The sequence below is a fragment of the Lonchura striata genome, chromosome 5, assembly GCF_046129695.1.
Source record: "Lonchura striata isolate bLonStr1 chromosome 5, bLonStr1.mat, whole genome shotgun sequence".
In the NCBI taxonomy this organism is placed as follows: domain Eukaryota; kingdom Metazoa; phylum Chordata; class Aves; order Passeriformes; family Estrildidae; genus Lonchura; species Lonchura striata.
The window spans coordinates 12,669,896-12,693,153 of record NC_134607.1 but is presented as its reverse complement, the minus strand read 5'-3'; the positions used below and the strand labels follow the sequence as shown (position 1 = coordinate 12,693,153).

Sequence of the window (23,258 nt, the reverse complement as noted above, 5' to 3'; positions counted from 1 at the left end):
ACTTCCCTTAAGGTGAAAGTTTGGTGCTGTCCAAGCAATTTGGATAATTGGCTTTCTCTTAATAACTATTTGTTGTGGCCAAACTGTGGGATTATTGCTGGTGAGGGAAGCTGTGGAAGAAATTCCTCTATACACAGTACAAGCACAGACGCCTTAACAGGACAGGCTACCCCTGCAAGTACATGTCTCAATGCTAGGAAAAATTAAAACACTCCTCGAAATCAAGCTGGTTACTAATTTCGTCTCACTTTTTCCTTTTTTTTTGAAAGAGTCCCATTAGCCATGTTAGTTGGGTCAGCTGCATTCACAATAAGGGGCATGGGTGAGTTGTATTTGCACACTCGGAGTGTTGCTAGTGCTTGAACTCTAATCCTTACATAAACCCTGGCTCAGATAAAGTCAGCAAAAACATCTTAAAAACATAGGTTATCCAAGGACAAAGAACGCCCTAAAGTGACTGTAGATGGTAAATCCCCAGTGACCTTCATGGGTGGGGGAGACACTGCATTGTCTTTGAGCACCTTCTGCTTGATGCTTTGCTCTGGGTGAGTGCCTACACACCCAGCTGGTGTCTGTCCCTTCAGCTCCACGTCAGGGCTCTGCCAGGAGAGAAGTGATCTCTGCCAGGTTGGCTTTAATCAGGCCCTGCTGGGGGGAGCAGGGTAATCTCTCCTGGGAAAGCTCCCCAAGGGGGGGACACAGCAGCACAGGCAAGCATGTGCTTCACAAAGTGACCTGCCACCAGCTACCTTCTACCACAGCCTCAGTTAACAGCAACACGGCTTTTCCCCCTCTCTGTTAATTTGTTTTAATGTGCTTTTGATATACTCACAAGTAGATGTTACTGGGGTAAAAGGAATCATGAGAAATCACAAGCAGTCTGCTAATGGCATGCATGTCTCAGCCCTGAGATCTAGCCAAAGACAGGAAGAAAAAAACCCAGGACAAAAAAAAAAATTCTGCAAAGTTCCAGTTCGCTAAGGAATACACCAGGTCTGAGCTCAAATCCTATTTGAGCCTTTTTCCTACAAATGAACCAGCTACATGCCTGTATTCCTGCCATGGCAGTCTCTGCCTATTCATCCAAGATTTTCTAATGGTGGGCAACAGAGTTGTGATTTCAATACTGTCACCAGACACTGTGGCTGAAAGTCAGCTCAGGTCCCTGCTACTTGGAGTGCCAGAGTGAGGGGATGATTCCAGCTGGATGTCCCCCAGCAGTGAGCTCAGCAAGGGACAGCTGCTGTGTCCTGTAGTAAACCTGGGAGCCAGACCCCGTAAGACCCTTCACCTTTCCCCAAATCCCCTAAATACGTCTGAGGGGCACAGGAGGCTGCCATCCTGCCCCTGTGCTCTTAAGTGGCTCTTAAGCAATGCTCCTGGCATTGGTCATATGGACACATGACAACAACAAACTGGCCAGAACCCATCATTTGGGCAGCTTGACACTTCCAGTTGGTAATAGCTTGTTTGTGGCTCACTTTGATCCTCTTTGAAGCCCTGATTCTCCATATGTCCCCGCTTTGTTTTAAAGAGTGTTTCTCCCCACCCCTGGCAGTGCTGGTAATAGTCTGTGCTATTCTCTTTTTCTTTATTTTTTCCATTGTCTTCGTCAACAGTTTGATTACTACAACTCTCTCCTGATTAACGATAAGGATGAAAATGACAATTACGTGGAGCTTGGGGATGAATTCATTCTGGAGCCAAATGAGCATTTCAATAACCTGCTGGTGAACACAACCTACAGTGATATCCAGCTGCCCACCAACGTCTACAACAAAGGTAATGGCCTCTGCCTACTCACTGCTGGTATGGAAATTGCCAGCAGCAGTACTGGAAACAAGGATGGGAATAGAAAAATAACTAACTGAGGGAAAAATATAAAAACATGGCTGGAAAGCTGCTGTCCTAAGAGACAGTATGTGCTGTCACTGTGACAGGGCTTAGGTACAATCTGCCCTTGGAAACCCTCTCGTAGTGGACAGGCCTCCATCTCAGACAGGCAGTGTATTCTCCTACAGCCCCTCCACCCAACCAAAGGTGCTGTGAGATAAACTGAGATGAGACTTTATTGGCAATTGTCGCATTGAAGAGTTGGCTCTATCACGGCCTCTAGTTGTCAGGCATCTCATTGGTGACAGTGCTCACAACTGCTCTTTTTTAGAGACACAATAAAGTTCTATTTCTCCCGTGATTTCAAATCAGTTCTATCTGCTCTGGCAGCCCCAGACCCTAAAATCTTGCTCACAACAGAGTGCCCAGCAGAGCTGGCTGTGGCTAGGTACAGCAGAACTGTGCAAAGGAGGCTGCTACCCTCTCTCAGTATAGAGAGAGGTGGTCAAACAGCAGAGAGGCACTGCCCAGCCAGCTGATTTCTTGCCCCTACACCTCACCATGACCCAAGTAGCTCCTCTGGCTGAGGCTGCAGGATGAGCAGGAGATGGAGGAGGAGGGCTGCTTCCATGCCCACGTCCCGCAGTGCTCGCTCTGCCTTCCTGCAGGACTGACTTTGGCCTCATCCCTGGGGAGCCACAGTTCAGTTTTTGCCTCATTTTGACAAAACTGCTTTTAGTAAAGTGACTAAACAGCAGGTGGTAGGTGAAAGCCCCACCCTTTTCAATACTAATACAGTTAATCCTACAATGACCAGTTTCTCATGATTCACTGTTTCTACTGCTGTTGTTCTTTGGTCTCCTGAGGCAGTGAGTCAACACAGACACCAAATATACACTGCCTCCTAGGAGTTCTTGGATTCTGCAGCTTCCTGTTGATTCTGTTATCGATGGGTAATATGATGGTTGGCTCTCACAATTAAGGGATGAGTATTATGTGTATGTGTCTTGGTTTGAAAAGACACCTGTCTGCTTAAGGGAGGTAGGAGCCTCCCCTGAAATGGGAAATGTAAACCCCCTCCCTCCAGATTATTATGATTTTGAAATTAAAAGGCTCTCAGGCAAAGATACGGGAATAGGAATAACAGTTCTTTACTAGGAAAACTAAAAAAACCCAAACAAACAAAAAAAACCCTAAAAAAAACCCCTAATGTAATAGTACAAACAAACAAACAAAAAAACACTGACAGAGTCAGAATATGACCTGACACCTGTTGGTCAGTGTGTTGGTAGCAGTCCCATTAAATGGTGGATGCAGTCTTCCTGCAGTGCCAGCTGTGGTTCTGCTGGAGCAGGGATCCTGCAGAAGGGTGCAGTGTTCCTCTGAAGATCCAGTGGTGGTGTAGTTGGGCCTGGTCTTCCATTGGGAATCCAGTGGAAAAGGCTGCTGTGGTGTTCCAAAGCTCTGATTATATCCAGGTAGGAATGCTTGGCTCCTCCCCCTGGGCAAAGCATCTCCCCATGAGATGATGGAATTTTATTTATCACTGGCCCATGAACAGAGGATAATTAATAATTAATGGCCCATGAACAGAAAAGATCTCCTGGAGGGAGGATGGGTTGTGGAAGAGATAAAGAAAACTGCCCAGTGAACAGAAGATAATTGCCCCACCCTACCAGATAGGAATAGAATTATTCCCCTATTTCCAACCTAAGACAGGATGATAAGAGAAGCTCTATTGATGTGTAGTTATGCTGTTGTGATATGTTCTCCCCACAGTCCCCTTTCCCTCCCCCTTGTATTGTTGCCACCAGCTCACTGTGGTGGCCGGAGTACTTGGGAGGAGGGCAGGCTTGTTACTGGGAGGCGTGGCATGGCAACACCTGACCTCCCATCAAACTGCAAGAAAGTGATCTTGTCAGGAAAATGAATCCACAAACATCAGAAGTTCATGTCCAAAAAGGAGACAGAGGAGTCCTTTTACTTTATTCGAATAAACGGAGAGGCCATGGGGCATTCCCCTTGGGTGTCTCCAATTTTTGGAGGACACAGCCTCCTTTTTATCCCAATTTCCTGGCCACATTTCCCTTCTCTCTTTCCCATTGGCTGAAGTTCTTGAGAGGTACAGACTTCCCAGAATGCCTGATACCAAAGATTCCCCTCTAATGTATAACCCTCCCTTTTAATTTTTAATTCTTATGGAATTTAGGGTTTTCCCCCATTGTTTCTTTCATCCTTCAATGTCCAGTTTCATCCATCAGCAAACCTACAGTTTATTTGTAAAGGCAAATATCTTTTTCCATTCATCAATCAATGGAATCTCTCACATTGTTTCTTTTTTCTCTCAGTGCTAGTTTTATCTACCAGCAGACCCACAGTTTGTTTGTAAAGACAAATCCATCGTTCCTCTCAATCTCCACCAATGGATGACAAGGAAGAGTTGACTGATGGACTTTGGTAGGGGCTAGGGTTACCTGATTTTAGGAAAAAAACTTGCACTGAAAGAATAATAAAATACTGGAATTGCATTCCCAGGGAGGCAGTAGAATCACCATCTCTGGATGTGTTTTAAAAAAGACTGGACGTGGCACTGGGTGCTATAGTGTAGTTGATGTGTTAGGGCATTGATTGGACTTGATGATCTTAGAGGTCTCTTCCAACCTCATTATTCTGTGATTCTGTGATTCTTTTATACCTTTTACACCAAAAGTATAAAAGGTGGAGCAGGCATTTTGTGGGGGAGCACATGGTGGTTTAGTTCCATGCTCCCAGCAGTATAAATTTTTCCTTATTCAGTCTTTTGTTGCATTTTGTTAAGGCTTAGTAAACCTTTGAAATGTTAAAAGTGAGTGTTGTTTCTCGCTATTCTGAGGAGATGGGGGCATGGTAGGACAGCCCAGGCTTTGTCAAGCAAAGGGCAGGCAAAGAAGACAAGAAAGATTTGATAAGGGAAAGAAGAGAGAGAGCAACTGTGTAAATCCTAGGGCTCCTCTGCCTTAGGTAATTATACCTAGTATAAATTTAGACAGTCCTATAGAAAGGCTCTCAGTGATGCATCAGGCTGCTGCTTCTCAAGAGCCACACATCCCCTGTCAGGCAGCAGCTGAGTGCTGCCTGTGGGCTGTGCCAGCTGTGCTCAGCGTTGTGCTGGCCTCCCTGGGCCTCTGAGATCATTATTCCAACCAGATGTAGGGCTCAAGGGCAGACAAGGCTGGAAAGAGGAATGGGGTTAATAGTGTCTGACCAAGCTGAGATCACCTGCAGTGACCAATGGTGGCCTGGCCTCCAGGACTCACACGAATTGACAGGGAATGGAATCAATGTAAAGCTTTGGACAAGGTTGCAATCCTCCTGAAGCTGCCTTTGTTCCCATCCCTCTCCTCCATCAGGGATGGTGGATGTCCTCCCTTCTTTTACACAGTTTTCTCCCACAGACCCTGCCATACTCAATGGAGTTTACATGTCAGAAGCCCTCAATCCTATTTTTGTGGACAACTTTGAAAGGGATCCCACACTGACCTGGCAGTACTTTGGCAGCTCCACTGGATTCTTCAGGCTGTACCCAGGTAAAAGAGTAGAGAATGGCTTTGCTCTTTGGTCTGTGCATGGAAGAATCCAATCTGGGAAGTCTGGGGCCATCCCAGCCCCGAGAAGGGCAGGATGCAGTGAGCAGAGTGGGCTGATAAGGCTGAAGGAGTTATTCTGCAGGCATAAACCACTTAGAACCAGCCACTCAGGCACATTGCTCACACAACCCCAGAGGAGTCTGCTGGCAGGGGTCTTCCAAAAAGCTCTCAAAACACCATAGCAGGGCTCCCCTGTGGGTTTCAGTGGTGACCAAGGTCTCTCTGACACACTGGCAGATGCAGCTGGCCAGCCTGACTGGGCATCCAGCTGTGAGTGGCACGTTAGGTCACAGCATGGGAGGGAGGTCCTGTGCTTGCAGGAACCAGTGCAGCTCTGCAGCTGCAGCCTGCCTGGTGCCACCTGGTCAGATGGCTGCATGCCCTTGTTCTGTGACCTGGCACGTGCTGGGGAAGCTGAAAGCAGAGATGGCTGTGAGCAGAGCCTCTAGCAGGGAATCTGGGATGCATCCCACTCACTGCTGCTGCTTTTTTATGTTCTCCACCACCTCTCTGTTGTTGTGAACCACCTCAAAGTGACAAAAAACTCCAAGTACAAGCAGTTGCTTTGCAGTCAAACAGACTGTGCCTAGGTGCATTTTTTTAAGAGAAACTTAATAAACAGTTTACTCAGAACCGCCCAAGACCGAGCAGCTCTGCTTCTATTTCTGCAGAGCGGCCACTGCTGTGGCTGGCCAGCCTCGTGTGCTCCCTGGGGCAGCCAGGGAACAGCAGCAATGCAGCTGCCTGGGGAGCAGGTGCCTTCCTGCCTGTGTGTGCTGATTGCTTCTCTTGCTGCTCTCTTCAGGAATAAAGTGGCTACCAGATGAGAACGGAGTCATCTCCTTTGACTGCAGAAATCGTGGCTGGTAAGGTTTGGAGAGACTTGGCCAAAGCACCTTTCATCCTTCCTCTCTCCCCCTTCTCCAAGGTCACACCTTGGTGAGTTAATGTCCTGTGGTGGTCCTGCAAGAGATGGGGGGGTACATAAACAAAGGTAATAGCAGGTTGGGAAGCCCTGCCAGCAGCAGTTTTCCCTGTGGCTTCTAACATGTGCCACATGGAAATTACACTTCTGTGACTGGGAGGTGCTGAGGATATTTAGGTTTCAGAACTGTGGTGTGTTTACTCAGTCTGCTCAGCATGGCTAAAGCAGACTTTACCATTGGTCACTCTTGGATGTATGTCTGCAGTAGGCTCAGCACTTCCCAAGGAGGAAGTGAGGTGGCTGTGCACGCGGTGCTGTGGCTGGCACGGTGACAGCAGCATGCCCAGCATTGCTCCTCCCTGGCTCTCACCCTGCTTCCTGGTGCACTTTGTTCTGCAGGTACATCCAAGCAGCCACCTCTCCCAAGGACATTGTCATCATTGTGGATGTCAGTGGCAGCATGAAGGGCCTGAGGATGACCATTGCCAAGCACACCATCATCACCATTTTGGATACTCTGGGAGAAAATGACTTTGTCAACATCATTGCAGTATGTCTGCCTCCATTCCAGGCTGAGCTGGCCTCTGGTGCCTCCTTTCCCTCAGCAAATCACAGTGACCTACCTCCAGCAGCACTTATATATGGAAGTTGCCCAGATGACCCTTGGGAAGGCAGCTTTGTGTGGTCAGCAGGGTGGCTGCCAGGTCATTTCATCTCTCCTCCACAGACGATGCTGGCTGCATCTTTTTGCTTTCTTAGGGATGTGACTACAACAGATAATAGAGGGCTGCAGAGAGACACCTGAGATAATAATTCACCTAGCTTGCCATAACACTGTATTTGGGTCCAGCAGCAGCAGTGTAAGCCTCAGGATAATGTTGCCAGGCTAGAAAACTACCACCATATGCCTTTTTGTGCACCAGCATCCTGCAAGGCTGCCCTTACAGTTCTGAGTCAATCAGCTGGGCTGCATGGAGCTTGGTCAGGAAGCTTCAGTGTTAATCTCTTCTTTTTTGAGCCCTGGCAGGGTGAGGATGGGCTGGTTACCCACAGAGAACCAGCACCACTGGCCACAGAAAGCAAAACTTCTTTCCATGACTCATAGCAAGACTGGTGCTATGTTAAAGGCTCCTTGCCTTCTAATTTTCAAAGCTAATTCAAACACCATCTCCTTCCCAAGGCTTCTTTCTATGATAGCTTGCCAGGGCACAGTCACTGAGATATAAATTTTGCTTTTTGTTGATAGCTTCTTATGTTAGCTAATTAGAAACTCCAGTGGCAACAATTCTGTCTTTATATGACTGGACAGATGGAAGAGTGAACAGTGTTGGCAGAAAAATGGAGGGGAGTCATTAAGGAGTTTGAAATATCATCTGTTCTTCAAAAACAATCCCAGAAATACCATGCTTATATATATATATATATATATATATATATATATATATATATATATATATATATATATGTGTGTGTGTGTGTGTGTGTGTGTGTGTATGTATATTCCTTTACTGCACTCCCACCAAGAGCCTGCTGGCTCAGAGACATTATAGCCTGACCTAAGTTCTTAGTATCAGCTGAGCATCTCAGGAATTGTGGCCTCTTAGGAATTGCACTCTCCTGAACCTTGCAGGAAAAGGTTCACAGGGCCTTACCAAGCTTTACCTTGCATGTCACAGCCTAGAATCATCCACTCCTCTAATTATCCCAGTCCAGTGGACATGTGCTGACCTGGTTTGTTATTGTTCAGCCATGCACCAGGGGCTTCAAACTTCAGGTTACAAGGTTCAGCTGGTGGCTGGCACTCAAAGTCTCCAGAAGTGAAAACTACGTGCAAAAAGTGCTAGAAGCAAGGCCAGGGATACAAGTTCATAAAGTGGGGATAAAAGCTTTGTGTTGTGGGTGGGGGAAAAAAAAACAAAACCTAACTTTGTATGTGTAGATATGTTCAGCTAGAACTCAGCAAAACACTGTAATTAATATGGTATTCAAACAAACAGAAGAGTCATCAAAATCTTAGTTTGCCATGATAACTATAAACAATTTTTAAGGGAAATGGGTATGAGAAGGCATAATGTTGCATGCTGCTTTCTGAACATGTACCTAGGACGTGAACCCATTTTGTGAATTTTCTCCCATAACAACCCCTTTCTTCTCATTTTCTCTTTGCAGTACAATGATTATGTTCATTTTATCGAGCCCTGTTTTAAGGGTATCCTGGTCCAAGCAGACAGAGATAACAGAGAGGTGAGTATCAGGCCCCTCTCAGTGTGACTTGGGTAGCTCTCTTCATGCAGGCAGAGCATGGGGTTGAGATGCTGTGAGATGAAACTCCAGGGGCAAGGAACAGGGTTTGCATTTCAGAAGCCAGCACCAGTTCAGTGCTGTGTCCTGTGGCTCACCCTGAACTGCCCAAGCTGCTGTGACACGAGATCAGCTGGTGGGTGAGCAGCAGCCACAGCTCCCCTGTGTCCCCACCACCAGCAGACCTAGCCCAGCCTGCCTTATTAAAAACTGGGTGCAGAGGGCAGAAGGTCTCCATCTTAGACATCCTCAGCCCTCAGAAATGAGAGCAATCAGTCTTTAGCTTGTGAGTATGTTCTCAGCCTGGCCGGATCCTTCATCAAGGTGGAGTGCTAGCAAGCCCTCTCTGAGGAGGGGTTTTGCTGCTCTGATCCAGGAGGGTTCAGCAGCCCGAGGTGGCCAGCCTGCGGCCAGCCTGTTCCACCACCCTCCTGATTGACTGCTATTTTTATCTTCTCTCCCTGTTTTGTTTTCCTTCTTCTTCTTTCAATTTTTTTTTATTTGGGTTTGTATTACTAGAACCTGATATATATATCTACATAGGAATATTGTATGTACTACATCCCTATATATTTAGGGTTTGTATTACTACATTCCCTATATGCCTTCAACAGCCAGATTTCTTTTCCAGATTAGCCCTAGGCCATAGACTAGGACTACTGATGTCTTTGCAGGAATTCCCAAAGGATTCCCAAACATTCTGGACACTATCTTCCAGAGAGGGTTTAATATAAGCAGATCAACGCTGCTGAAGTCATAGACAAGCATACAAATTTTTCTTTTTCCCCATCCTGTCGCTTTTGGGTGCATAGGATGTTGTTTTTTTTTCCTGAAGGAGCAGATAAGGGAAAGTCAGATTTCCAGTAGTTTTGCCCCTTCCATGGGTTGTCAGAGACTGAGAAATGCAGTCCTCCTGGAGATGCATGGGTGCAGCCTTTGCTGTGCTTCCCCTTCCTGCCCTGGTCAAAGGGAACCCTGCCTGCAACTCATTCCTTGATAGGGTTAGTTGGTGAGACTAAAAGTGTGAAAGATTTTGGTTTGTTAGTTGAGTAGTTGAAGAAGAGGTTTGGAATGTGTGAAGTTGAGTTTTTAAGGTTGTTTATTTTTTTTTTAATCTGTAACTTTTTTTTTACTTGTTGAGGTTTGTTTAGTATAGAAGTAGTTTGTTTTGGGTTTTGGGTGGTTTTTACATTATATATTTAAAATTATGTGTTGTATGTTTATAGATTTGTGTTCATGCTTATTACTTATGTTAAACAGTGAATTTTTACCTTAAACTAATAGAAAAGTGTCACCATCACACTAAGACATGGAGGACAAGACAAAAGAGAAGAAGGCTAGGACGCACCTAGATTCCTTTCTCTTGTACTCTTGAATTATATTCTAAAAACCCCAAAATTCTACTTTTCTACCCTGTGTCAATTCACCTATTACACTACTCAAACCCTTTTGGCTTGTAGTTCCTCGTATAGAGTTGGTAGCTTCTCTTACAGGCTAAACTCGAAGACACGAGTCTTTTTGACTTCTTGCTGGGGTCTTGAGACATCCAGGGCAGACAGGGGGATGTCCTGGACTCCAACAATTCCTGGTTTTTTTTGCTCTCTTTTTGCCAGCACTTCAAGCAGCTGGTGGAGGAACTGCAGGCAAAAGGAGTGGGGACTGTGAGCAAGGCTTTGACAGAGTCCTTCAAAATCTTGAGAGAGGTAAGAGTTGGTGCCGATGCTTGGGTGGGGCACGAGTGTCCCTGCCCAGCCGTCATTCCTCTCCCCCAGTGACAGCACATCCCTTAGGGTGCTGCAGTGGGGAGCAGGCAGGAGCTGATCTCATGGATCCCAAATTTGTGACAAGCAGTGTGCAGGGCTCACCCATCTTAGGGGAAAGCGTTGGTTTGTGCACCATGTCCACAGCCCAGCAAGGATCAGGAGCCAGCAAGGCTGTAACCTCATGAGTTTCCTTAATGAGCCCCACAACTGGGCACTGCCCAGGCACCTTTACAGATGGTGGCAATAAAATACAATTTCATCAGCTGAGGGCCACAATTCTGGTTGTAGGTAATGTTATTAGTGAGCAGTGATGATAATGAAGACTTGAAAAATTATTCTTCAGATTTATTTTAATGTCACTTTTCTGAGTATCGGTGCTTGGGGAAGAAATTACAGGTACAGGAGAATTGATCCCTCTGAAAAGAACCATAAATGATTCATTGCCTCATGTGAATAGGAAATTCAGTAGCCTGGAGCTAAATGTACATTTAATTCTGCTTCTTAAGGAATGGTAACAAGAAAAAGGACCAAGAAACAGCTGAATACCCTCATCCCCTCATGGCACTGTTTATAGTGGGGTTGTGGATCACAGAATCATAGAAGGACTTGTTGGAAGGGGCCTTAAAAGCTGAGAAAAAATGCATCCTCCACTGAAATAGCTGAACCAAAAATGCCTCCAGGGGGTGTTGCCCATGCACCCCAGTGGACTAATAGTAATAGAGAAGAAACTTCTTAGTCCTGTATTGGTAATAGAAGAGGAAAAGGGGTTTTGTCAGTGTATCCCAAAACAAATCTGTGCAGTCACAGTCAGTAGAAGGGGGGAACTTTGATGGAATTGACTACCCCCTTCTCATCAGACAAATTCCCACTCTCAGTTGCTCCTCACAGGTGCTTCTGTTACTGCTCATGGGAGCATAAGCAGGAGAATGAAAATTGCAACATCACACTGATGAAACAGGCTTTGCTGATTACAAGAGACAACCAGTAATAATATCTGTAATGAAAGTGGCTGCAAAATTTCCATGGTAATTTTCCTCAGTTCAATTGCTCACAGAATTAATAGCCCAGCAGAGACCTACTCAATGAGGTATGAGTAGCAAAGAGGGCTTGAAGAAGAGCACAAATCTCTCACTGTCTTTGTTTTCCTCCATTATCTTCTGGGGGAGACAGGGCATATTTTAATCCATGACACAATTTGCAGACCAGTTTCAGGAGAACAGCTAGCCAGAGATCCCCCTGTCCCTCTCTGCCATGCTCAATAAACCACTTGAACTCTCCATTTCAATTTACCACAAACTAAGTGGTTTCAATAAAATATGCATCCAAGGGAAGCCATGGTCTTAAGCACACATTTATGAAGTGCTTCAAAATTCTCAGGTGTCAAGTGCTATCTTTTGAGGTGTTTTCTTATTTATTATAAGTTTTAATCTGTCTCGCTGCTCTCTTCTCTTCCTTGTTGCAACAAGCTTGGCCTGCCTTGTTCTCTCCCCTTTTTCCTGCAGGATTTATACCCCTTTGTTCTGCTTCCAGGCTGCCTCCCCTGAAACACCATCCTCCCAACAGTGTGTGAGTGCTGCAGCTGAGAGCTATCAGGTGCTAAGCAGAGCAGAATAATTGCCTTCCCTGTTTTACACATCGTACTCCTCTTAACAGGACTTAAGACAACAGCTACAATTTTTTCAGGCACTGTCACATTGTTAATTCCTATTCAGCTGATGTGTCTCTGCAGCATCCCTCCCCAGGCAGTATCCACCCTCCTCTTCTGTGTTCGAGCCACTGCCTCTCCTTTCCAATGCACATGTGTCCTCCTTTCTCAGCATACACTTAGAGCATGTATTTTGAAAGCTGTTGCTTTTCCCACCCTGTGGAGGACAAGAAAAGCCAAGTTCTGCTTTCCAAGGCCTCCTTGGAATGATGTTTTCTCTTACCACGAGGCTGATTTTAATTGTGCCTTGACTCAGAAATCACATAAACATTGAAGTTAATTGAGTGGGTCATTCCAGAATGACTATAGGTGGAAAAAAGATGATGAAACTGGTAACAGACTGGATTTCAGTGATACATAAAATTCTGAGCAAACTGGTGCTGTAAAAATAATGAACCTGTGTGTTGATTCAAGTAAACAAAGGTTTGTGGCTCTCACATCTCACTAGTGTGTACTCATTTGCACATTCACAAAATGAGTGTGTTACTAATTTTTCTAGCAGCATGCTAGATGTTTAAGGACAGTTTATCCATCCATTGTCTATCTTTTCTGTTGGTTGCCTCTTCATCCTTTGGAATCTTGTATAGTCCCAGTCAGGTCTCAGCCCATGAGGCAAGTAGTTCAGCTACACTTTCTGCAATTCTTTCCCTTCACACTGAGCACAGATTATTTAAATGCTTTAAATTAGTTTTTTCTTTAACCCTATCACTTTGTCACCCTGCCTCTAATTAATTCATTCTTTTCTTAGTTTCTTATCAGTTCAGTAAGTACCCAGTCATTACAATATTTTCCTTTTGATGACAAAGGATGGAGGCTCTAAAGCATCTCTACCTGACCATCTCCCTCTGGTTTTTATCATCTGGTATTGTATTATTTTTACTCCCTTTCTTAGGGAACACTTAGAAATTGCTTCTTGATTCCAGTCACATTTTTATGGACCCGGATTCTACAGCATATTTTTCAGGATATGCAAAGCTCAGAATTTCCTGTTTACCAGTTCCTACTATCTTGCTTAATGCCCTTTCTCGTTTCTCCTTCACTGGCTTTGTTTTCTTGTCTGCTGCTGATTTTCTCCCCATGAGATGCTTTCCACCAAGTTTGAATTTTCAGTAGTTCTGGAGGCCATTCCAGAGGCAGGTCTGCATAATAATGGGGCAGGAGAAGATGGAGAGGGGCTGCTGAGTCTCCTGGTCAGACATGCACATAATCAGCATACGTGCCTGCACTTCTCTGGGCCATGCTGATAGCTCTTATCATTTCACTGGGAGCTCTGTGCCAGCCTGTAACTGCAGAGTAAAAGGCAATGAGCAAACAAGGCAGTACAAGAGACTGTGACCCTGAATTAATTAGATCATGCCTGTTAGTCCTGGCAACGTGACTGAAGTTATACAGTTCTGTGCCTCCTTCACTGACCCAGCTCTAGCCTGCATTTCTTCAGACATCTCTTCTGTGGACGTGTTATTTCTCATCTCCCCTTCTTTCACGCTCCTGAGACTTCAGTCAGAGCAGGGAATTATGCTCAGAGCTTGCTGCAAATGCTGTCAGATCATTTGCTACAGCTGCAGCCAGTCACAAAGGACCTAAAAACTAGGGATTACCTCTTGTTCATTTGTTTTCTAAATCTGTCTGTTTAATCTCCATTTCTATGACACTGATGATCTCATTTTCCCTGTTGAAAATATCATCTACTCCTGTAATTAGGAGATTGCTGGTTCTGATACAACATCCAATTTCTCAGTATCTCAGTATTATGAGTTCTGAAGTAAGCTTCATGAAGAGGTCTTAAGTAGTTTGATGAAATACTGGGTGACCTTAATTAAGTGTTAATATAATAAAAATCTAAACTGACGTATTGTAGATTGCAACAGTTTGGAATAAGCTTGTTTTGAGCCACAAGGTTCATATATCTGATCTGAGCCTCATTCTGACAGCATCTCCTGCACCCTGTGCCTCCCTGGTGGACACTCACACTGTCTGTTCTCTCTGCTAATCTGCAGCCAGTTGATCTCTGTCCCAGAAATAGCTCACTTGAGCCTCTGGCTTTTTCCTACCTGCTGGTCTTTAGCAAAATCCCATGAGGCTCTCACCTGCTTTTCTTCTTTGCTAAGAGCATCCTGGGCTTGTTCCTGTTGTACACCCTGAGCCTTTACTGCCTGACTCCCCTCTGAATGTGCTGCTCTGGGGACACGAGAGAGGAGGAGCACATCTAAACACCTCATCCTGACTTGGTGTTTCCCATAGATGCTTCACCTGAGAGCAACTAGTTAGAAATGACCCTATTACAGCACTGTCAAAGACCACCCTAGGTCGCGGGGTGGCTTCGTGTGGTGGAAAAACTTCTCCTCCAACCCGTGCTTCCAAAGAAAGGCTCAGCAGTCTCTTGTTTGGTCTCATGGTTGTTTATTGCAAGTTATCTAAAAGATTGTTTTCTCAGGCTGCTGCGGTTTGCTCAGCAGCTCTGGCAGAGGCACACACACACCCTGACACCCTTCTCTGTCTGGTGTCTTCTCCCCCCCGCCCCTGGCTGCTGCTGTCTTTTATATGGTACATTACATGATGAATGTTTACAGTTTTCCCCCAATGCCTACTACCTATATTAAATGGTGCTTTTCTACTCTAAACCAATCTGTGAGTGCCAACATCACCAAGAACATGGAGGCAAGGAAGAAGAAAGAGGAGGAACAGGACCGGCCTACATCCCTCCATCTTAAAACTTCTGACCCCCATGTACAAAACTAAAATCCCCCTGTACAGCACTAAAAAATTCTTCCCTATACTTTGTAACTACTTCTACTATATCTAAACTTCTGTGACTGCTTGTTCTCCCTGCAACATTGATAAATCATTCTATGGCTCAAACCCAAAATCACAGCTGTTTCCAGCTGCCTGCCAGGGTCTCAAATGCTTCTGACCAGGGCCTGGAACCTCCAAAAATGTCTGAGGGACATTTTGAGTTCCCACACATCACCCTTCTAACTCCTGGTCATCTGTCCTGGTTCTGGTCAGTGATACAAGCAGGGGCACAGCCAGAGGGGTTTGTACCCATGGTCATTCAGAAGCTGTTGAATCCATTCTTCCTGCAGTGTAGTTACAGGTAGTGTGTGAAGGTGGAGGAGGCAGGACTGATAACACAGATGGTGGCAGAAGGGGATTTTACGGTGGCATTAGCACTGAGCCTGGTAGTTTCATAATTGCAATGTAATTGTAGGAGTGGTGAAATTGCTGGGGAAATCTGGGCTTGGAACTGGCTTTGAGGTGTTCATGATCATGAATGTTAATCTGCCGTGGAACCACAGGACCAGCCACATTGGTAAAGGCATTTGTTGGTCATAACAGCATTATCAAACATGAAAGGAGTTGGGAATTGAACCCTAAAACACCTGAAAACTCCCAGTTCATGGCCTGTGCTCTTGTTCTCCCGTCCAGGGATTTCATTTTATGCAATTAATTGTGCCACTTGGATACCTTTTTTTCTCATAAGATATAACTATCCTCTCCAGTTTAAGATTGCTGCTGTTTGATGTAACCTTCATCACCCTTCAGTTGGTCTCCTGTATCTTCCACATCTCATGCTATTGCTTCTCATTAATCTTTGTTAGCAGGAGAGCTGTTGTCTCTCCTTCCATAATTTTTTTGCTCTGCATCAGTCTCTGTACCCTCTGTTGGTCAGACTTTTCCTTGCTCACAGCACAGCAGCAGTGAGAGGCAAGGACAAGGAGAAGCATGGACTGCCACTGAGCTGGCAGCTGCAGTGAAGTGGCTGCTCAGTTTTGTCCCTGGGATGTCCTCAGCTACCTCTGCTGCTGGCTTTAGCACTGTGTTGGTGCTGCATGAGGCCCTCAGTTCTCTAGAGGAGGTACCTGAGGCCGTGGGAAGCACACAGAGCAGGAGACAAGCAGCTTTCCAAGGCTGCTTCTCTCTGGCTGGACAGGCGGGGTCTTGTAGGAGCTCATCTGTCCAACACCTCTGCAGGTGCCCTTGGGAGCACATCAGTGTTTGTACCAGGGTCCTGATGCACTTCTGCTCTGCCTTAAATATCTCTTATGCATAAATAACAGGTCATCTGTCATGTCAGTGTATGCCCTCTCTATCTGGCACATCCATAACCTTTCCCAGCTCTGATGTCAGTAGCCTTCTTTCTTCATATGCTCCTGCCCTTCTTTGCTATTCCTTGGCAGATTGATGGATTCACCCTGAAATAATGAGTCTGATTTCCCACTCCTCTCACATTTTCTGCCATAAAAAGTGACAGTTACTGCTGCCAAATCAGAATTGCCGTGTTTATGGTCAATCTATCGTTGTTTTGCATAAACCAATGCGACTGTGCAAGATGTGAAGCAGCAGGGAATCGCACCCTTCCTCCACAGCACTTATTTTCTCCTCATTATTTTACTTCTGCAAAGCCTCCTGTGTCTGCATGTGCCAGGCAGGGCTGTATAAATAAAAAAATCTATATGCAGCATGCGAACACAATCCTCTTTCTGAGCAGTGTGAGGTTTGCAAGTAGAAGTCAGGCTCACCGTGAATAAATAGAGTGCAGTTCCTTAAAAACAACCTGTGGTGGGATAAGCAGTGCTCTCCCTCTCTGTTTTAGTTCAGAGATGCTGGCCAAGGAGGTTTGTGTAACCAAGCCATCATGCTGATCACTGATGGAGCCGTGGAGGATTATGAAGCTGTGTTTGAAAAATACAACTGGCCTGATCGGAAGGTTTGTCTGGGAAATAAATAGATAAATAGAAAGGGAGGGGAAAGATGCTGTTTTGCTGTGCTGGGAGTAGAAGAGCATGAGCCAGGATATCAGGCAAAGCTGAGCATTCACATATTCTAGTACCTGAATACCCATGGGCACCTGACTGTAAATGCAAATGAAACAGCCAGGCAGGAGCCTGCTGTGGTGATTTCTGAGGTGAGAGGATTACAAATGCATATCTTTAGGTCAGGGAAGCTTTTCCTTTTCATACACTTTGTTTTCTAAAGGTGTGGGCAATCTAAATGTTCTCCTGATAAGATTATAAAGACTGAATTGAGTATTTCAAAATTAAAAACCAACTTTTGCTAATAGTTTTAATTCGTAGGACTGTTTGTAACTGGTCCTGTTCAGGAAGGGTTTGGTTATTCAGAGTTCTTATGGTGGCCAGGGGAATGGTCCAAACAGCCTCTCTAGGTGCCTTCCAGCCCTTTTTACTCTGATGTCTGATTACAGGCTTGCACTAGCAGAGCTGGCTGTGAAAATGTAATAGACCACTGCTCATCCTAAACCCTCCTGATTTATTTGTTTACCTCATCCCAGCTGGCAGCAATGCATAAAGGAAGAGAAGCAGCCTACTGAGAGAACAGAGCAGGGGGCTGTTAAAACAGTTTTATTTCAGGATTGGCTCTTTTGTTGGCGGTCAAATGCAAGAGAAATGGTAAAGCTCTCTCTAAATGTTTCATGTGGCCAGCTGTTCCCCTGGGTAAAGGACTCCTGGGAGCTATAAACCTCTCTGCATGTGGTTGCTGAATGCCTGGCAGAGCTGCTATCATAAAATCAAACCGAATTTGCACTTTTGCTTTGTTATTCAGATGATCCTGGGCGCTAACTTGGCTTTCTGGGCTTATTGTAATTGGAAATTAAGTTCCAGGCCACAAAACAGGAAACAAATGGCACGAGAGGCTCCCGTCTCTGTGTGAAGGCAGAGCTACTGCTCTCACCACGTTCACACCAGTGGACAAGGGCATGCCAAACTTCAGCCATTTGGATTTGGTAGCACATTCCAGCCTCATTCTCCTGTCTGTTTGTGCTCCTAGGTCCGGGTGTTCACGTACCTCATTGGACGGGAGGTCACTTTTGCCCCAAACGTGAAATGGATCGCCTGCAACAACAAAGGTGCTGTGTGGGAATGGTGCCCAATCTCCCTGCACCCCTCCAAGGCTTACCCACCACTGCTGGGGCCCACAAGCCCTTGCTTGGAAGACAACCTAAGGAAAAAGCAAACCCTGCTGGCCCACATGAAGTGTGCCTGTGTCCAAGTAACACAAGTCCTCCGTGCTGAGCCACCGCATTTTCCTGTCGCCGTGCCAAGGGACACCATGACCAAGATTCACTCTGGCTGTAGTCCACCTAAGTCCCCTGTGCTCATTGTGTCCCAGTTGCTGGCTTTTGACCATCTGTCAAAGCTCTCTTAGAGAGCCTGAGATATTTTGGCTGAGACATAAAACAAACATTGCTGCTTTAAAGATTTTACAGCAATCTTCACAGGGTCTGCAGGTTAACCCCTGTATCCTGGCCAAAATCTTTGTGTGTAAGTGATTTTCACTGAGGTACCAAAATAGCTTGTTAATCCCACCCAAAACCCACTATTCTCTCTAACTGGCATGAAATAAGTGAATGAGAAAATCCATTCACAGTAGGTGAGTCACCTCTATGCATTTGGGGCCAGTTAAAAAGTCAAGTTAGCCCTGTCAGAGTCTGCAAGAGTAAAGGAAGAAAGGGGAAAAAAGCCATCCATGTTTGGGCATCACCTGGCTTCTGGAGACAGCAATGCTAGTTACATCAGTGTCCTGTATAAACAGGGAAAGGAAGGGAAAACTGAAGCTACCCAGCTTCAGGTACAAACTTTTCCAGCCCAAGTAGTGGTTCCAGCAGAGCATGAAATGCAAGAGAACATTTGCTGCTGAGAACAGTTGACAGGAGAATTCCTGGCCTGTAGAATGTCTGTGAGCTGGGGATTCTCAGGGCTCAAGCATTCATCTAATTAGTGCTATGAATTACACATAATATTTTTATGTTTTGTTAAATGAAGCAAACCCCTGGGTTTCAGATTCTGTACTCAGCCAGGAGATCAGTGACAGAGAATTCATGGTACTGTTGGTTGAAATGTCAGAATGCATTCTTCTGAATAACCAGGTAACAAAAATGTGCTCTTTGCACTTGCATTCTCATTTACCAGATTTGAGCTGCGCAGAGGGCTCCCTGATTTTGGTTTTTCTGTTTCAATGTTTCGTATAACTCTTTTGGTCCTTGTTTTCGAGCACACTAAATCTGTTTTCACATCACAAAGCTTATCAGAACATGAACTCTTTCACATGGAAGTGCTTTCCTGGTGATTGGAAAGTTTTCCATCTATCTGACTTATTCTATCCTATACCAAGTACAACCAGTGCCTGTGGTGAGAAGCAGGACACAAGAATCCTTATGACATTACTCTGTGTTAGCGCTTCTAACCAGCAGTACTTCTGAGGACGTTTTGGTAACTTGAGAACATCCTTCCCCGTACTCCTTGTTGTAGTTTTAGAGTGCTGTGGGTCCAGCTGCAAGGACAAAGCTTTGGAAATAAGTAATTTGCACTTTTTATTCTGCTTCCAATGGGCGTAGATGGAAGTAGTTGCCATCCTTGGATGTAAAACTAGGCAGACTGAAGAGTGCTAGATAAAATCTAGAAGAAGTGGGAATTTGATCTTAATATAAAATAGGGCAGGGCAAGTGGGAAGCCTGGTGGAAACCTTTGCTTGCATATGTTTGGCTTTACAGACTAAAGGCAGTCTGATTAGAGGAAGGTTTTTCCCTAGACCCAAAGCAGTATTTTGCATCTGCTTTGCACAAATCTCATCTTGCATATTGCTCCAGCATTTTAGAAGAATAGAACCACTGCTTCAAAACTCTAGATTTCCACAGATGCTTCTGGATATGAGGCATGTCTAGGCCCGTTTTACAAAGAGCAGATTGCCCAACCTGGGTAGATACGTTCAGTCTTTGACATTCAGTTTTTTAGCTTTGCATTCATTTAGAAACAGGGGAGATGTGTCAGCAGAGTGACTCACACCTCTGTTTCTCCATGAAGGCTACTACACTCAAATCTCCACGCTGGCAGATGTCCAGGAGAATGTCATGGAATACCTGCACGTGCTCAGCCGGCCCATGGTCATCAACCACGACCACGATATCATCTGGACTGAAGCCTACATGGACAGCGCGGTAAGGACCTCGAGCACGAGTCAAAACCCAAATAAAGTCCTGGAATTTAGGTAAAACAAGCCAGGAGCTGGTTGATTAAATTACTGGTCTCTGGCTCTACTGAGACAGACAATATTTCTTTTCTGCTTGCTTCTGGAACTAAGGTGTGTATGCAGACTCAGACGTGAATCTGCAGTCACTCGGGTGCCCAGGACTAATCACACAGGCAAAACATCACCCAAGATGTGCTTCTGTGCAAGCAAGTTGCCTTCTGAAGGATTATTCACACAAAAGTTAGCCTAGTAGCTAACTGCAAATTGTTTGTTACTCAGAGATTCCAGCTGAGGCAGCAGGCTCACTGTTTCCTTCCTTAAACTAGCAAGACCTAACTCACCACAGTGGTCCTGAGCCCAGCCCTGTGGGCAAAGGACACACTGCAAAAGAGCAGACAGTCAGCACTCCCAATGCCCCCTGCTTTGGCTCAGGCCTGCCCTGTGGGAAGACATTTGGCTCTGTGAGGGTGACATGGGGGTATCTTCTGCTGCAGGAGCTGTGCCAAACAAGGGCTGGGACATGGTACTTAAGTGTATTAATCAAAGCCTCCAGAAATGCAGCTAATTACGCAGGAAACTTATTTTATCATTAGACTTGCCACTTCTGGCACTGGTGTATAGAGTCACACTTCCCAAGGTAGTCACAGACATTTGTTTGCTGCACATTTTTTTCCTGCATCTTGTTTCTTGTCTCTTGTCTTGCCATTCTCTTCCTCTGTCCCAACCTCTCCTGTCTTTGATTCGTTCCTCCGTTCATGCATTCATTTGTGTGTTCATCCATGTCTTTCACCAGCTGCCACAGTCTGAGGAGGTAACTGTGCCCTGTGTTTTGTGCATGTGCTGTTTCCCTTGTGCCAGTCAGTGTGCCAGTGCCAGTCTTCACACCCACAGCTGGCCTGTACATCTGGAGGGGGTGGGGGCTGCAGCACTAGGAGTCCTCTTGCACTGGCAAGAAGAGGAGAGGAAATGCTGGATGTACTGGAGAGCTGTGCTGTTGGTTCAGAGTAGGTAGGGCTGTCTGTGTTGTGCAGTAGCTTAATTCACCTGATCTCTTTTTCCACGTGTCAAGTGCAAGAGAAGTTTACTTGCTGTGTGTTAGTGAGTGCTGCTGTAAATGGGACCATTCCACAGAAAAATCATCCAGAGAAGTAACTCAAGATACTAAGTCCAAATCTCCATCAAGTGATTAGATTGCTGACTTGCTCCTTTATGTCCCAGCATGCTCTGTAATAGGGATAGGAAGTCATTTCTTGCCTTGCTACTCACATCAAACAAGAGATGGAAGGAGTGATGTTACTGGCAGCAAAGGATTAGAATCTTTGATAGCTAGGTATATTTGGAAGACTCCTTTGCATATGACTTGCCTGTTTTACCTCCTCTCGTGTGCTTTTAGAGCATCTGTCCTCTGTTGAATTGGGAACATCTCTTATCCCATGGCACATGCATGTCCTGTATCCCTCACAGAGATAGCTCACTATGGTGTATCTGTTTGGATCATTACTTTGTCCCTTTTTCCTGAGCTTAGATGGTTGAGTAACAAGTGTACATAAGTAGGCTTTGTGTGTATTTGTGACATTTAAATATTTGTCTGTGGTGCTTTTCATTTGTGGTATTCATATGTTTGCTGTATAGATGATACCTTTTTCGTGATTTTGTTCATATTTGTGTTGCTTTTCTCCGTTCTGTGCTGCTTGTGTTGGTGGTTTTTGCACTCATTGTATAAGTGTTTATGTCTACATTCATAAGGAGTGGTGGGTATAAATTGTGCCACCTCTTCTTCAGGCTCCTGTCACTTCATTAAAACAAGTCTTCAATGCATTTCACTGGCTTTCACCCCATCCTTATCACCCCACATGAGCAAGAATCCATCCCATGGTCCTCTTGGCCACAGAGTATTTAAAAGTGTTGCCATCTGTTTCCCTAGAAGCGTGGGGGGCAAGGAGGTGACCAACTGCAGCCCACACCTGGGGTCCTTGGGAACCTGCAGTCCCTGGGGCGCTGCACGTGCTGACACCCCTCCCGTTGTTCTGTGGCAGCTCTTTGCGTCGCAGGCTCAGAGCCTGCTGCTCATGACGACGGTGGCCATGCCGGTGTTCAGCAAGAAGAACGAGACGGTGAGTGAGGTGTGGGCTCCCTGCTCCTCTGGGGACAGGAGGCAGCGGAACTTCGCGGGGCTCTAAAGCCAAAGGGCCTCTGAAGAAACATGCAGCATTAGGGAAGGCAGCACGGTAGATGGGTGATAATTTATCTGTCAGAATGATAGTCTGTCATTTCTTTAAAATACCCCTTCTTGTTTTATCCCTTCCATTTTCAAACCAAGCCTAGTTCACAGACACTGAAATTTCAGGCTGGAAGACATCATCACCTTGTCCAGTCTGCATTTTATTGCAGACCTTTACATCTCACATAGATGAGCCAAATACCCTGGTTTTGGCAAAAGCCAATCGTTGAAGAAAGGCATCCAGCCCAAGCTCTCTCCATTGTGTTTTTTAATTCTTTGTGAAAAACTGGTGTCTAAATTCTGCTTTTAATTTGTCTGACCTCACCTTCCTGTCATAATGGCTTCCTCAGATCAAAAAGCCTGTACCCTTTAGTAAGTTTTCATGGGAAGCATCTTCTACACTGCCATAAAATCAAACCTATCTTGATAAGATTAAAAATATTGAATTATTTTGATGATTTGATAAGGGCAATTCCTCTGGGGTTTGAAACCCTTCAGACACTCTTTTCTGTAGCATTTCTAATTTCTCAGCATCCTTTTAAAATGGAGAATGGTACCTTAGCATTGCTGGGACTAGGGATAAACTCTTCATCCAGGTCCTACAAGTGATTGTCTGCCTTCTCCACCTGGGGCTGGCTGTAGCCTGCATTAGCACAGCACTGTAGTGGGAGCCTGTGTGTATTTTTCCACAGTGCTCTCCAGGTGCTTATTTAACAACCAGATCCCAATGTCATGGAGAAGGGATTTCCTTTTATCTAGATTAACAGTTTTGTATTTGGCATTTGATTTAGCTGGCCGAATTTATCAACCTATTCATGTTGTTTTGTATTATTTTCTTGACCTTATTGGTATTTACATATACTGAATGCAGGGGTTTGCCCTCAAAACTTGTTTTCAG

The 23,258-nt window shown here is 45.3% G+C and overlaps 1 protein-coding gene across 1 annotated transcript in view; it reads left to right on the top strand.

The window, feature by feature from the left end:
* The window catches only part of CACNA2D4 (calcium voltage-gated channel auxiliary subunit alpha2delta 4), a 120,160-nt gene that overhangs the window by 12,325 nt on the left and 84,577 nt on the right, over nucleotides 1–23,258 (top strand). Inside the window, exons 5-14 of the mRNA XM_077783300.1 lie at nucleotides 1,620–1,782; nucleotides 5,268–5,399; nucleotides 6,265–6,325; nucleotides 6,784–6,934; nucleotides 8,554–8,628; nucleotides 10,299–10,388; nucleotides 16,748–16,861; nucleotides 17,941–18,019; nucleotides 19,974–20,107; nucleotides 22,176–22,253. Coding sequence (XP_077639426.1) covers nucleotides 1,620–1,782; nucleotides 5,268–5,399; nucleotides 6,265–6,325; nucleotides 6,784–6,934; nucleotides 8,554–8,628; nucleotides 10,299–10,388; nucleotides 16,748–16,861; nucleotides 17,941–18,019; nucleotides 19,974–20,107; nucleotides 22,176–22,253 — 1,077 coding nt within the window. The remainder of the gene's footprint in view (nucleotides 1–1,619; nucleotides 1,783–5,267; nucleotides 5,400–6,264; nucleotides 6,326–6,783; nucleotides 6,935–8,553; nucleotides 8,629–10,298; nucleotides 10,389–16,747; nucleotides 16,862–17,940; nucleotides 18,020–19,973; nucleotides 20,108–22,175; nucleotides 22,254–23,258) is intronic.